Below are 15,866 nucleotides of genomic sequence, written 5' to 3'. Positions count from 1 at the left end.
TGAAAGGTGTGAGAAATCCCTTAGATGGAAATATAAATGAACACAAATCGTCATGTGTTTGTAATGTTGAAGGTGTAGACAACGCAAGAATGAAGATCATTGCATTTGCACCCCCCCTCCGCCACCCAATGCTCTCATACCACCACTAGCAGAGGCGTCCGATGATGAGCTTATAGGTGACCGTAAGCTTCAAAACTTTTGGTCGACCCCCACGTCGCCTCTTCCTTCTCCAGAGATACTTTCCCCTTTCCCTTATTTTTTTCTTCTCTCTCCCTCCACCCTTGCTCTGCTCGCTCCATGGTAGCGCGGTGGGCTGGTGCCGGGGAGGGGAGGCGCGGCGTGGCGGGGCCGACGATGGGTAGGTGTGGTGACGGCCCAGCGGCGGGGAGGCGCGGTGCAGCGCGGCGGGGCAGGTGGTGGAGAGTCGGCGCGGTGGCCTGTGGCGGCTACGGCGGGGAGCGGAGGCGAAGCGGGCGGCATAGCGGGGCCGGTGGCGAGGAGGCGGCGTGTCGGCGAGTTCCCCGACAGTTTTTTTATTTTTATTCTAAAATTTTAAGAAAAATTTTTACCCCATTTTTTTAAATTTTGGATGAAAAAAATTTCTCTTCAATTTATTTCGTAGAACTTTCTTTCAAATTTTTTCTATCTCGCCATTTTTTTCTTGCTGTTTCTCCAAACTTTTCCTTGACAAAATTTTCTATCCCTCCAATATTTTCTTGAAATTTTTTTCAATTTCTTTTATCAGAAAAAACAAAAAAGTTACTATAAAAGAAAAAAAGAGAAACGTCGGAATATCGAGTGTAGGGAACTCCTCCCTCCCGCCCCCGCTTGGTCTCCCTGAAAACCGAATCCTGGCTATGCCCTATTTAATACATTTTCGACATTATTACGATACGTGGACACGTAGTAGTACCATCAAAAGAAAGCAGCCACTCAAACATTTAGGATTAACGTTTCTGTTCAAGTGGCATATGACAACACTCCCAAAGTATTATTCTGATTTCTCCAATCATTTACACGGCAAACCACTGTTTCACCGCACCCTACAATGACTTGCCATCTGGAGATCACAGTAGCGACCCCACGAGCGCCAACGGGCGCCGTGCGCCTCCACCTCGATGGTGGCCCGGCCTTGCGTTTGTTAGGGTTTGTTTAGTTGATGAAAAAGTTTAGATTTTAATATTGTAGCATATTTTATTATTATTTGATAAATAATATTCAATCATAAACTAATTAGACTTAAAAAAATTCATCTGCTGCACGCGAAGCAAAAGCACGTGGTGCCGGTCGTCTGTTGCAGCCAACCATCGGCGGGCGGGTCACGGCCGCCGGTGCCACCGGACGGAACGGCTAGTCCGGCTGCACCGGCGCAGCCAACCACCGGCGGTTCACGGCTAGTCCGGCTGCACCGGCGCGGCGGCGCCCATCCAGCACTGATCGTCGTCGGCCCACAGAAGCGGCTCGTGCAGGCTGTCGCCGTCGTACTCCTCCGCCGCCGCGGGAGCCGCCGCCCAGATGGGCGACCAGAGGCCGTCGCTCAGGTCCAGCAGAAGGTCGGGCAAGTCGAACAGGACGCTCTCCTCGGTGTGGCCGGCCGCGGCATCCACCGAACTGGCAGCCGATGACGACGACGCCGCCTCGGCGGCAGGGGAGGACTCGCATTGCTCCACGCCGGCGGTGGCTGCTGCTGCTGCCTTGGCGGCGCACGCGGCCACCTTCTCCGAACTGGCAGCTGACGTCTCGTCGGCATGGGATTGGGAAGAGACGCATTGCTCTACGTCCGCGGCGGCGGCGGCGGCTGCTGCCACGGCGGCCGCGGCCTGGATGTCTGCGGGGGCCGTGGACGCCGGGCGCGGGAGCTCGTGCGCGAGGTGCGGGAAGTTGAGGTGCGCGGCTTGGCCCTTGATGGCGAGCGCGGCCACGTCGTGGGCGCGCGCCGCCATCTCGGCGGTGGCGAAGGTGCCCAGCCAGATGCGCGACTTCTTGCGCGGCTCCCGGATCTCGGACACCCACTTCCCCCAGACCCGCATGCGCACGCCACGGAACGTCGGGTGCCTGGTGCCGGCGGTGCTCCCCCTCTTGCGCCGGCCGCCGCCGTCGCTGCCTTCCTCGTCCACGGTGGCTTCCGGCGGCCGGCGGCCAGTGGGAGCAGCGGGCGGGGACGCGGCCCGCTTCCGCTTCACGTGCTTGTGTTGTCTGCCGTTCGCGGACGGCAGCTCCTGCGCGCCGTTGATGACGCAGGATCCGGCGCCGGAGGAGGAGGTGGAAGACGTGGTGGGCGCATGGATCGCGTCAGCGTCCATGGCTCTGAGAGCTCCTGGGCCGTGTAGGGGGTGGTGGTGCGCGGGGGAGAACGCTTCCGGTTGCCGAGTATAAGTAGCTCAAGCTTGTGTTCGTGTGTGCTGCACTGCAACTGCTAAATGCCACCACCCCAACTGCAGCCAGCCACCGGGTGGCGCCAAAGTTAGTGAGCCTGTCACTGTGTAGGCTCAAGAGTTAGTTAGGACTTCCTGATCTAAAAATAAAAATAAAAATAAAAAAACGAATGCATTCCGTCCCTGAAAGTCTTAAACTCTTACGGTATTTGCAAGTTGGTTGCTCCTGTCAGGCAGCCTGATGGCATGCGTTGGTCATCAGCGGTATAATGTCATAAAGAATCGCATCATACCAGACCATCACTCGCCACTTGGGCAGACGATGCTGGCGAGCCGTACTAATTTTGTGCCCCAGATCGTATGAGCCTCTGCCCAGACGATAATCCTCCTATTTCTTCAGTTGGGCAGACGATGCTGACGAGTCGTACTAATTCTATGACCCAAATCGTATGAGCCTCCGCCCAGACGGTAATCCTTTTATTAGAAAAATACAGCTGGGTGGCTGGTGCTGATTTGGTATGAGAAAAAAATACTACAACTAGCAGAAAATTGGAAAGGCAGTCGACGTCGATCGCCCGAGTAAATTACCTCTCAACCACTAGCCTTAAGCGCACGTGCACGGCCCGACAGGCTCGTCTAACCTTGCGGGGTGGCTCCATGTTTCGTGCGCCGGTGGTGCAGCCAGCAGCGGACAGGGCTACTCAAATGCCAAGGGGGAGGGCACGCGGCCCTGCTAATGCGCGCGCGAGCCAGCAGTGAAGAGAGCAAACGATTTCCGACAAAGTATGTCTTCCCATTTTTAGTTAACTCGTGTATACTTACGTAAGCATCATTTCCTTTTTTGGCTTTACGTGCACAACCCACCAAACGAGCATGCCCCCCGCGTGAATTTCCTTTGCACGCCCCGCGTGGCTTCACTACGAGTCTGTGACTGATCCACCGCACATATCCAAAATGGTATACATAATGTATATTCATAAATTTCTAAATAAAAGTTATGCACAAATGTTATAACAAAAAAGGTATTTATACAACAAAATTATGTATGTAAATTAATAATGCTCAACATATTTATATAGCAAATCCATAACTTTTATTGAAACAAATGTATAATTAACTTTTCTTAGAAAAAGGTATAACAAATAAAATCAGAGGAAAAGTTGTGCAAATGCAACATTGAACAAAAATTGTTAATATAACTTATGCAAAAAGATGAGAAACTTATGCAATTCTTAGAGAAAGGTATAACCAAATAAGATCGGAGAAAAAGTGTGCAAATGCAACACCGAAAAATTGTTAATACAACTTATGCAAAAGATACCGAAAAATTGTTAATACAACTTATGCAAAAGATAAAAAAACTTAAGCAAAAAAGTTTAGAATTTTTTTTATATGAGACAAAGTTATCTAAGCTATATTTATAATTTTTCCTGGACAACAACTTTTTCAGATTAATAGTAAAGAGAAAAAGGAAAATGAATTAAAAATAGAAAAATAGTATCGCCACTCTCCGTGGGATACGAAGAGAGATGGCAGAGAAAAATAGAAATGGAGAAAGTGAAGGAGAGTGATAAGGACATTGTGCGGTGCTTGATCAAGGGGAACGAAAAAAAATAAAAACCGTTGGTAGGCTCCACCCACGTGAAGGCAAGCTGGTGGTGGAGACTCGCCAGAAGGTTCGCTAGCGCTCGCTCGCGGAATTGGATTTCCGGAGGGCACGGCGTGAACGTGCTGGCACAGAATAGAAGATTCGGGTAACAGGAGGCACGGAATTGAACGTTGAAAAAACTTAGAGAAAAAAAAATATTTGAACGGTCCTTGTCTTACGCAACCTGCCTGTTGGGCTCACGAGCGCTCACCGTCTCCGTAGGCACCATGTTCCCCGCACACGTGAGCGGGTCGCTTCTCTCGAGCGGGCCGTGGTGGTTTTGGCACGCGAAACGTGCACGAGCCGTCGAGCCGAATGGACAATTCGCCCGCCCGTCGCGAATTCGCGATCGGCAGATGGCACGAGAAAACGCATCACAAGCAGCAAGATTCTTCGAAAAGCACACGAAAGAGATGGTTTCTGTTCTCGTCGAGCACGTGGCGGATTTGCTAACGAGCAGAACCAGCAGGACTCGGAGCCTAATCACACGGCCCAGCGAGCCGGAAGCAACGGCCGCAGCGACAATCTGAAACACAAGAGGTGCAGGGACGCAGGGGCTAATCACCTGTGCAATTAGCACTACGGTTTTTTCAGTTCAATGACACATCAGGAGGCTGTACCAATCTAAGGCCGGCAACGGACACCGTGGATCACAATTCACAATCCATAACCACTGTAGCAAGGTCCATGTTCTATCACATTCACAGGAATAATAGTAATAGCACACCATAAATCAGATACAAGACGGGCAACACTAACACTTGGAAAGAAAATCGGAATGGATCTTAGCTACGGCAGTAGCTCACGGCACATGTGCGCTCCATAAATTGTAGCCCAACGACCAGGTTCTGAAATCTTTCAAAAAAAAAAGACCAGGTTCTGAATCCCGGTGGGTAGCCAGGGATGTTCAAACAGAGACTGACAACATTATGAGCTCTCCTTTTCCGGCTCTACTAGCTATACCTACACGCTTCAAGTTCAAACTGGTTTAAATCTTTGCCAAAATAGAATCAATACCAATAAATCTGACGGGTAACTTTTGGAGATTCCAATGAACCGAGATCACTGCTGGGCACATTGCACCCTTGGTCCAGATTCCTCCTCGTCTTCATCGTATGCTTCCTGCCGCCTCTGATGCTGCCTGCGCCTCATCTCCTCTTCTATGTTGACATCATGCAGGGTGGTCTCCTCGCACTGATCCAGCTCCATGTCCGACAGCTGGCTCCCTGGCTTTGGTGGAAGGATCTTCTCAAGTGATTGGCATTGGGCAGGGGAGAGTGCACCAGGCTCGGGAAACTCAACGTTGAATTCAACAAAAAGACGGCCCTTCATGAAAGGGCGACCATGCTGGGGCATACCCTCATCATTTATGGCCTTGTGCTGACCTATTGAAACAAAACATAATATGAATATTTGCAGAACAGAGATAGATTTTATAGAGTGTAGAACTGAAAGGCAATGAAAGAGATCAATTGATTGAATAGGATTGTAGAACAGGCAAATAACACAAACAAGAAGAGCCACTCTGTCGTACCAGGCTTTATAACCTCTCCAGGATTAGATTTTATCAGAAGCTGCCGACCATCAAGATGAGTCAGCACAAACTGGAAGCCACACAGACTCTCGGTGAGGGAGATTGTGTGCTCAACATACAAGTCATCATACTTCCTCTTAAACTTTGGATGGTCTTTAAGTTGCAACACAAAAACAATGTCTCCTGTCACCGTGTCAGGCTGGGAAACAAAATTTGAAACATTAGATAGAATATTGAAAACATGCAGACATGTGCGTTTATGACGGTAACAAATACTCACAGCTTCGTCAGCTTGACCCTGGAATACAATCTTTTGGCCATGCTGCATTCCTTTCTCCACATGGACCTCCAAGACCTTCTTCTCCTGGACTACCTTGCTTCCTTTACAGCCTGAGCATTTATCCTTCTCACTTATGATCTCACCTGAACATTGAACAACCATAAGAGCAAACCCAGCGGAACAGTATTTCCAAAGGAAGATACAACCGCATAATACCTGTTCCTTTGCATTCAGAGCAAATAGTGTTCATCTGTTGGATCATGCCAAGGCCTATCTGTCTTGTGATTGTCCTCATTCCAGCCCCACGACAACCATGGCAAGTTCCTGATGCCCCACTCTTGGATCCTTTCCTGAAAGTACAACAAACAGGGAACAGTGAGATCCCTACTAAAATGAACCACAGAACAAGTCAAAGTTGCAGTTTCATTTTAGGGTGGGGTGGGGTTCAGACATCAAATGTCAATGTGCAATCATCTGTTACAATCGAACAATCACATTCGGTTTGGGCACCAACTAAATCAATAAAGATGTCCTTTGGCTTACTCAGCCGGTGGAAAAAAATTTGTCCATTCCATGCTATAACTAAAAAATAAAGACAAAACTCTGACCAATGGTAAAAACAAAAGAAAAGGGATAAAAGGAAAAACGAATAGCAACCATATATCTAGCAAGTCACATTGTAAGTCTGATCTTTAGTCATACAGAGAAAAAATCAAAATATTCCACAATTTGGTACTTGAAAAAAAATAAATGCATCCCTCCATAGGTAATTGCAACTTAATATTTGGATTAATTGACGAATAACCAGAGCAAGGACTGTGCATGAGTTGCAGCATGTCCAACCATACACTTATGCTTAGTTGGAATATTAGAATACAACCATGAAATAAAATGAAGATGAAATTAAATGGCAATATATGATAACGTCATAAGATTTTTTTTTCAGGCCCTCGATTGTTTGATATGGCAAAATATAAGTGCTATGGTCTTATATACTTTTCACGAACTAGGCTACAACTTATAGTTTAGTGTGACAAATTTTGATTTGGGAGAGTGCACAATACTAAGAACAAGAAGAATCTACCTCAAACCTATCCCAGCAACAGTACACAGGTCACTAAGTAACTTCAAATGATCACCACATCGCAACAGCTAATCCAAAGAAGTTTATGACCACATCATATAACAGAAAAAGCAATCGACAGGCTGTAAGTTTAAAAGAATCTTTAAACAGGAACAGAAGATCCATGTGCTTGCAGTCAGGTCCGGCAATGCAGCTGCTTTCCCAAGAGGGAAATGCACAACACAACAAAGTATTCATTGACAAATGCAAAAGTGGGTTTCCTCCTGTAACACAAAGCCAAGCCAGACCTCACATGATGTACCTAGTACCTAGCACCCTCGCATGAAACGCATGTGTGGTAATGTTTATGTTCTTCGGATTGAGTTCACAGCAACACTGCACATACATCTAGAATGGTCCTTTTGATATCAAACTGAGAAGGTCAGTATATAAAAAAGCAAAGCAGACAAATCCCATGCTGAAGGCAATAAAACAGTGATTCTACAAAGGCAGTTATCGTAGTCATTCATACAACTAATAGTCAAAGCATTCACCACACATTTGAATACTTAGAATCATAGCTTCCTTGCGAGTATCATTACAGCATTCATCACAATAGCATTTCAACGGAGCAAAATTTAACTATTGAAACCAAATAAAAACTTACCCCTTGCACTTTGAGCACAAAACACTCCGTGACAAAGATAGTTTCTTGGTTGTTCCATTATACAGATCCTCTAAAGAAACCTTCATAGTATGCACCACATCTTCACCCCGCTTTTGTCTGCGCACTCTAGAGCCACCTCCTGTTAAGAACAAATCCATATATAAGCATTCCAATCTTTTCGATTAATAGAAAAATAGCAGAAAAAAACAGCATAAGGTATTTTGATTACCCCCAAAGGTCCCAGAACCCGGAAAAAGTTGCTCAAATATGTCGAACGGGCTATGGAAATCACTGCTGCTGCCTCCTCCCATTCCCTCTTTAAGTGCATCTTCTCCATACTGGTCATAGATCTCCCTCTTTTCCGGGTCACTAAGAACATCGTATGCTTGAGACAATTCCTTAAACTGTCCAGTTCATCAAGAAAAACTTCAGCATGAGAACAAAATTTAGAATTCCAAAAGTTGCTAAGCATACAGAATATCATCCAAGAACAAACCTTCTCAGGGTCACCGCCCTTGTCAGGATGGTTTTTTATGGCAGCTTTCCTGTATGCTTTCTTCAGCTCATCCTGGGTTGCAGTCTTAGAAACACCAAGAACCTCATAGTACTTGGTGCTGTTGCTGCTCTTCTTTGGCATGCGTCCAAACATGGCTGATAACGGGGGCTTGCTATGAATGGAAAACTCGAATCAAATCAAGTGACCATGAAGTTCTTCAAAGTCCAACACTTATCGAAAGAGGAGCACTCTACTGCACAAAACTTGCAATAAAGAAAAAACATGGCCAGACTAAAACCAGGGATTTTCTTCACGCTACTGATACGTTCAGGAAGAAGAAGAAAATCACAGTATCTTCACTAAGCAATTATGTCACCCAGCAAAGCACTAGCGGACCTCACGAAGGCCGAGTTCTGTTAACTCCACAAGATTAGAATACGTGTTATTTCTACTCCGCCGCGCAAAATATAAATCCGCAACAAACTAGATGGATCAACATGCCCATATATATCAGAACAAAGGTACGGGAACTCGCCGAAAACGACGGATTATTAACAAATCGAACGATGCATCCGGGCGTGCTAGGGTTTCCTTACCAGCAGAGGAAGAACTACGAAGTCAATCCAAGCGCGGACGGCCTCTACCGCGCGTCGGCCCGGCGGGGACGGGCGAGGACGCCGGCGAGGGAAGGGAGAGGCGGAGGCGGAGGCGCGGCGGAAGGATGCCTGGATCTGAAGGAGGCGTGCTCGGCGGGCGCGACGAGCCTATTTTCAAAAAAAAAGAAAAGAAAATCACAATGCTGATGACACTTCTTAAATTTTTCCTTGGGCACCACGGATCGTTGTGGGTTCGATTTCACTTTACCCAAAACATCTTAGCATAGTTCTCATGTGAGTTAAATCCAATGGCTGCCAATCTGTCCTATGGTCCAAATGCCTCCAAGAAGGTTTGTGCTATCAACTACTTTTGTACAGTACCTGACCTGGTGTTTAGCTTTTCCACATTTCTGAGTTTGCAGAGCTGCTCTACAACTGTTTTGATGCATTAGTACAACCTTCTTGTGTCTTGAAGCATGTTCAACTTCCACGGTTTGATTTCATCAGTTGCTGCATTTACATCATAAGTTTGCTTTGAATTAAAGCACATGTTACAATACTATTTTCAAGCCGTGCATTGCGCAATGCTTTGGTTTTGACACTTGATTTATTTTTTTTAAAAAAAGGGGGGAAAGCATGCTGAAAAAGGTGTATAGGAAGGATGGAAGAAAATAATCATATGAGGATGAAGTAACTGAATATGTTGACAACTCAACAACAACCGGAGCCATGGAGGCCTCGCTGAGGCGGATGCAGCCTGAGAGTTTAGGGGCGCTCATCTGTCTCCTCCCTCCACCTCCTTTTCTTTCTTCTCCTTCATCTCCGTCTTCTTCTCCCTCCCTCCCTCCCTCCTCACCATTCGCTAGAGTTTATTGTCATTGTATTCCTGGTTTCATTTGGTTCCAAACCATACGTCCGATTTCGTTCCTGTATACCACGGAAGAATATGCCTACTGAGTACGGAGGAAGCGATGAACGGAAGAAGCAAAAGTATTCGGCAAGATATTTTCAAGCATAAACAAAGGACAATGATGTGATTTGCCAATCTCAATCGGGAAGATGGGTTCCTGGACTTCATGTACCCATCCAGCACCGGAAAGTCGAAAACCTTAATCATTAGAGCGCCATACTCGTCAATGGCGTGTGGCGTGATTCTTCTCCATCGCTGCAGTACGAAAAGATGAAGGAATTCAGGAATTGATCTTGTCGGATGTGTAAACCCAGGCGCCAAGTAATGGGCAAAGTACCGGGCTTAATAAGCAACAGAGAGAAGCAACGAACGGACGTGTGGTGTAACCGTTGAAGCAGGCGATTCAAGGCTCGTTCGTTGAAGCAGATGAAACCGTCAACAGAAGGGGTGCTATATCCTGACGATGCTAGTTGACTCGCAACAATGGCAGCGTGATAAACGACGTTATCTTACCCAGTCATCATGTATCCAAAGCGCTCGCATTCATCTGCCAATTTTTTTTGTGGCATCCGTCAATTTGATTGGCACAGCGAAAAACGATGTACCTAAAATGGTACTGGTAAAGATCTGAAAAATATTTCATGTCACATACGACTCGTTCGTATCACCAGCTTACGTAGAGCATCTCCAAGAATTTTTAAAAAATACTCCCCAAATCTTGTGTTTGCCAACTCCAAAAAAAATCCATCTCCAATAGTTTCTTGTTTTTACTCCTAAAAATGAGAGGGGCGATCGAGAGCTGCGAGGGGTGTATTTTTACGCACAAGGGAGCCTAATTTTTCAATTGTTAGGAAATGGGGAATTAGGATGAGGAACTATTAAAAATTATTTTTTTCTTCAAAAAATAAGAATATAGAAGAGAAATAGAAAACTCTTGGAGATGCTCTAAGCAAACTATCACCATTGCAATGTTTAATCATTTACGAAGTAATCTCCTAGTAGCACTACTAATATACGGGACGAGTCGCAGCAACAAAATCGTGCGTTTTTCAGGCCAATTGACGAATAAATCTTGTTGGGGCGACAATGACGGCTTCAAGCAAAGCTCCAACAAACCTCGTGCCACTAGTCTTTCAGAAAGCAGGCACGGTCGGCAGGCATGAATTCGTTTTCTGCGAGTCCGTGCACTGATATAACACGAGAAGGAAAAGAATATTGCAAAGTTAGTTCGCCCTCGACAACCGACAGTGGAAGTACTGCGAATCGGGCGCTACAGCATCTTCCAACAGAAAGGGAGAAGATGCGGCAGATCAATAATAGGCACCAACAACTGCAAAAGGGCAAAAGGAACAACTTGCGAGCCGATCGGATCGCACCCCGCAGTGATGAAAACGGGCACACTTTGATTATTTGGTTGGGAAAAGGGCGAAAGAAAACTTGCGCGCCGAGCAGATCGCTGCAGTCCAGTCCCAGCCTCACAGGCCTCCAAAATCCGACGCCTGGGGCAGTTGCCTGGACCAAGCAAGAGTGCAGGCTAAGGAATGCAACAGCTCAACAATAACCAGAAACAACCTTATCAAAGTACAGTGGAACCATCTATCCTCTATTTTTGATGACGGGGAAGACACCAACAGCACAGTGCAGATTCCACATGTACATGAAGTTATATACCAAGACATCAACTTGCATCATGCATCATCACGATAGGAATTTACTTTATTCCAATGGTTACATCATGTGGGCACCCAAGCAGAAATGCTGAGTGCTACAAATAGTTGTCCTACAGTTTACATTTTTTTTAAAAAACAATTCTTAATTTCGCAAAATGCCAGAAGTGACTACTGTGATGATAACTTGGTAAGCAATAATTTAGCGTGCACGTTGCAGACAAGGCAAGTCTTCTGAAGAAGCTTATATATGCAAGCAACCATGGGAGGAAACACAAACCAGCACTGTCTGGTGAAGAAAACCAAACCCAGAGAAATTTAGAAGCCTCACAGAAACCAGGCGGCAGATATGCTGATATTTGCATTAGGGATCTGGATCATTCCGATGACACTCATCTTCGCACCTTGCAGGCGCCTTGTTCTCCTTGTTGCCAGGCTCCAGCAAATAGAAGCAAGCATCATGCGCACAAGATCGTCACCTCCAGCAGTATGGAGTCGCATAGCAAGGATACAGACACTAACCATCACGCTGTGAAGGGAGACTGGAAGTAATTCCTGATCAAGATATGCAGTGGCAGTAGTTTCATCAGGTGGGCATCCCTCACTACTGTTCTTTCCTTGACTCTGAGTCGGGTGAGTTCTGACCAACCCCCTGGTTCATGAGCAGTAATCTCTTGCAGGTGTTTTTGTGAAAGCCAGCATGTGTTTGTCCTGCCCAGTTACACTCCTTGTCCAGGTTTCCCAACCAAATAAATCATCTGCAGGTAGACTTTACAGTTTACAGTGCAAAATGGTCAATATCCATTGATGGAAACCCCGACTGTAACCTTTTTATCCCTTGTAACATATTTTTAGCAGTTTCCTTCTCCTGCACAACATATTGAATGTGTATCAGCATATGAAGGCAGTGGTAACTGGTAAATCAGAGTCATGGGAATCAATGCAAGCAGAGACCAATGATCAGTCAACAGAATCATGAGATGCGTTTGTTTCACTTGCAAACCCTGTATCACCAAATGTGATTCAAGTAAATTTGTGTTGCTCAAAATAACTAGTCTCATGTTAGTTTGGACTGGAATATTACGCGATTCATTAACTCACTAGCCAACGTTAGAGTCACCATTTCACTTTTCAAGTTCATTTCATCTTTCACTCTTTTTAAGGAAAATAATTTGAACAGAGAACTTACAGGACCAGTGTAGTCCAAGAGCCTTGTACAATAGTGCTCTGCTTCCTCGAAATTGCCTATGCTCTTGTAATGCTTAGCAAGGAAAAGCAGAGCTTCAACAAAATTCTGGCCTTGCCTTTCCTCAAGCTCCATTTTCACTAAATCCTTCTTGTAGTAGATTGCAGCTTCCTCAGACTGCCCTAGCATGTCATGTAACTTTGCTAGTTGATGAAGTGCGATTCCTTCAGTGTCATTGCTATTTGCAGCCCTCTTATAGCACTTGATGGCTTCTTCAATCATTTGAAGTGGATCACTTTCATAACACTGAGCCATGGCAATCCAGAGACGGGCATCATTGGGTTGCAGATATGACGATTTCTGGAAGTAATAAAGTGCATAAAATGGCATCCCCATCATCTCATAGATTTGACCAAGACCATACCAAGCACGGAAATCTCTAGGATTAATATCAACAGCTCTTCTGTAGGCATCAATTGCAGCAGGAGTATTTTTCAGCTCAACATACTCGTGTCCCATAAGGGTCCAAGCTGAGAGGTACTTTCGATTGAGCTTTAGTGCCCTTTGAAAGTACAAAACTGATTTCTCATGCTGGCCCTTCAGACTGTAGTAATTTGCAATTATGCAGCAAGATTCTGGGCGGTATTTATCCGTCAAAAATACTCTGTGTGCAAGGAAACTCAAAGCAGTCAAGCTTTCTTTTGCATATAGTAAATTTGAGTAAATATCCATAGAATCCACACGGAAAGGATCAGTCCTGAGCAGTTCTTCAAAAATCATCTCCGCTTCATCCAGGTCCCTCATACTATACTGCACCGTTGCAATTTGAGCCTGAATGTAGCCACTGCAGCGGAAGACCCCCATCAAGCGCTCATATCTTTCCAGAGCTTCTTCATGCATCTTTAGTTCCAGATATGTACTGGCTAGAAAGAAGTCTTTCATCCAGTGATTCTTCAAATTTAAGTTATTTAGAATGTCACTGCTGGTGCATAAAGATTGTAACTCTGACCAAGCACTCCAGTTCCAAGGGTAGCTGTTGACAGATTCTACCAAAATTGTCCTAGCTAGACCTTCGCATCCTTTATCACGTAGAACAAGGCCATACAAGTAGAGCCCAAATGAATCAATAGAGCCAGTTCTCCGATGTGTTGACAGTTCTCTCTCCAAATCAACTAGTTCCTGATTAACAGCATTACTCTTGCCCAACGATCCTTCAAGCTCTATCATCTCTGCCTCTTTCCTCTTTTCTCCAGCCTAAAATTAGAGAGCAAATAGATTGTTAATTAAACTATGGGCAAAGCAGAAAAACAACCTAAGCTATTAGAAAACTGTCAGAATGTGTAGAAAAGGAGAAACCATTAAATTGCACACAGAAATCCTTTTAACAGAATAACAGATCAGACTACAGAACAGATGCACATAAGTAGAGCATATTCACAATTACAATCCCGAATTACGCACATTCAGTAAAAAAACCTACTTGACAAATAAGATATAAAATGAATGCCAATAATGGAGTTTTAGCTTGTAATTATTACAATTCTTTACATTCAAATAAATCCTTAATGGCAGAGGGATATTCTAAAATGACAAGGCGCCATGGTTCTAGAATGAATGTTAATCATTCTTCGTCTTACCATTTGCAAGTGATGTAGTCACAATTTTATGGAGCGGAAGGGTATAATTTTTGTGCGCGTGCCTCAATATTGAATATCACATAGTACATAGAAAAAAGCCAGCCATTTAAGACCATGTTTGGACACATGATAATCCCCTCCAATCCATACATACTGGGGGTAATGACGGACAATTAGTTCAATATTATAACAAAAAAGAAATAGATGCTATTCACTCATATTTACAAACTCCTTAAGAAGTGGCATAGCTTTGTCAAATAACAGTAGCGTGCAGAATCAGAGGACAAACTGTACTGAGTACATGGTACAAATGCATGCTTGAAGGTAATATATCCATCCAATGCTATCATCACACTGAAACCAGCTTGCTAGTAAAAGGAGCCATTAGTCACACTCACACATCATCCAATCATTCCGATGCTCAGAAAGGTGAGCGCTTATCAACAGAGAGAGTAGCAATAGCTATGTACCGACTAGAGGTTTACTAACTGCCAAACCATCGTATTTTCTCAAAGCAGTACATGAGCACAAAGCATCAAATATAATCCATCAATTGGCCAATTGCAAGTTTTTCAAGTAAAATCACACCAAATCAGAATTTACTAATCACCCCACTCGCACATCAAAGTAAACTAATTAGATGGTTGAGCCAGTAGTGTATATCCATCGCACCTACAAGTAAAAGGTATCGATTAATCCATTGGCAGCCCCATATCTACCCCAACCCTCACATTCAATGCAGCAGCTCTAGTGGCATTTCATCAAACACCATTCGGCCCTATCCCAGATCTGAAAACTGGCAGATACGCCAAGAAAATCAACACGGCAAGTGAATAGACAAGCAGATCCCATCTCACCATGTAGAGCGCGTAGCATCGCAGGAACACAGCCTTGCGCCCAGCCTGGTTCTGCAGCACGTGCGCGGCGCGGCGGTACTCCCGACAGTCGAAGTAGGTCTTGGCGAGCAGGTACTTGTCACCGCCCGCATCGAACGCGTCGTCGTCGGGAATGGGCGTGCTGACGTACGACACGCCGCCCAGCGGGGTCCCAGCCTCCGAGGTGCTGCCGCATCCGGGGCGGGGCCGGTGGCGGAAGCTGGAACCCCCGCTGCGGTGCAGGTGCAGCAGCCGCCCTGCGGAGGCCGCGGACGAGGAGGACGGCGAGTCTATCGCGGCCGACGGGGCCGGGGCCGCGTCCATGTCTACGCCGACGAGCAGCTCGGCGGCCCTGCGGAAAGGGAGGGGATTGTTAGGGTTAGGGGTTTAGGGTTTGAGGAGGGGGGGTGACAGGGCATACCATTTGGCGGCAGAGTAGAGGCAGCGCTCGCCGAGCTGGCGGGCGGCGGCGCGGAGCTCGGCGCGGTAGGCCTCCTTGGCTGAAGCCATGGGTCCGGTCGGGGAGGTAGCGGCGGCTTTGCTTTGAGTTGGAGCGGATCGACGGGCGCAAACTCTGTTTTGAATTTTTGCGAGAAGAGGGTCGAAGGGGAGGACCCGAGAACAGAGGAGTTGGAGGTTTGTGCGGGTGCGATGGGGTGGAATTTGGTGAGCTTGGAGAGAGAACTTGGACTTGGGCCTGACCAGGAAGAACGGCAAGATCAGGCCCAGTATCGCACTCAGCCTACTACGGCTAGATCAATAATAAATCTGTGGAGAAAATTCCCTCAAAAAAATCTGTGGAGAAAATTCTTCCATGGCGTGAGCAGAACATTCGCTCGTTTTTTTCTTTATTATTAACGACTGTATTATGGAATCTTTAAACACTGTACAGGATTAAGAACTAGTATATTTTGCGTCTTTTCTATAGTTCG

General features: G+C 45.9%; 3 protein-coding genes across 3 annotated transcripts; all 3 read right to left on the bottom strand.

Annotated features, from left to right (window-relative positions):
* Positions 1–970: 970 nt before the first annotated feature.
* On the bottom strand, positions 971–2,416 carry LOC120711553 (ethylene-responsive transcription factor ERF038-like). Its single transcript, XM_039997113.1, has one exon. The coding sequence runs from the start codon at positions 2,301–2,303 to the stop codon at positions 1,395–1,397; it is 909 nt and encodes a 302-aa protein (XP_039853047.1). The 5' UTR covers positions 2,304–2,416; the 3' UTR covers positions 971–1,394.
* A 2,263-nt stretch (positions 2,417–4,679) lies between these two features.
* LOC120711543 (chaperone protein dnaJ A6-like) lies at positions 4,680–8,925 on the bottom strand. The gene is made up of 8 exons (XM_039997103.1): positions 8,660–8,925; positions 8,064–8,235; positions 7,797–7,971; positions 7,568–7,706; positions 6,054–6,187; positions 5,838–5,980; positions 5,558–5,756; positions 4,680–5,408 (listed from the first exon to the last, which is right to left on the bottom strand). Exons 2-8 carry the CDS (start codon positions 8,214–8,216, stop codon positions 5,086–5,088), a joined length of 1,266 nt encoding a protein of 421 aa, XP_039853037.1. The 5' UTR covers positions 8,217–8,235; positions 8,660–8,925; the 3' UTR covers positions 4,680–5,085.
* Positions 8,926–11,260: 2,335 nt separating this feature from the next.
* Positions 11,261–15,552, bottom strand: LOC120711532 (anaphase-promoting complex subunit 8-like). The gene is made up of 4 exons (XM_039997092.1): positions 15,356–15,552; positions 14,917–15,286; positions 12,426–13,676; positions 11,261–12,104 (listed from the first exon to the last, which is right to left on the bottom strand). The coding sequence occupies exons 1-4, from the start codon at positions 15,442–15,444 to the stop codon at positions 12,015–12,017; spliced, it is 1,800 nt and encodes a 599-aa protein (XP_039853026.1). The 5' UTR covers positions 15,445–15,552; the 3' UTR covers positions 11,261–12,014.
* Positions 15,553–15,866: the final 314 nt, after the last annotated feature.

Source organism: Panicum virgatum, chromosome 1K, assembly GCF_016808335.1.
Source record: "Panicum virgatum strain AP13 chromosome 1K, P.virgatum_v5, whole genome shotgun sequence".
In the NCBI taxonomy this organism is placed as follows: Eukaryota; Viridiplantae; Streptophyta; class Magnoliopsida; order Poales; family Poaceae; genus Panicum; species Panicum virgatum.
Note: the sequence above shows the minus strand (reverse complement) of the source record. Positions and strands in the feature narration are given on the sequence as shown.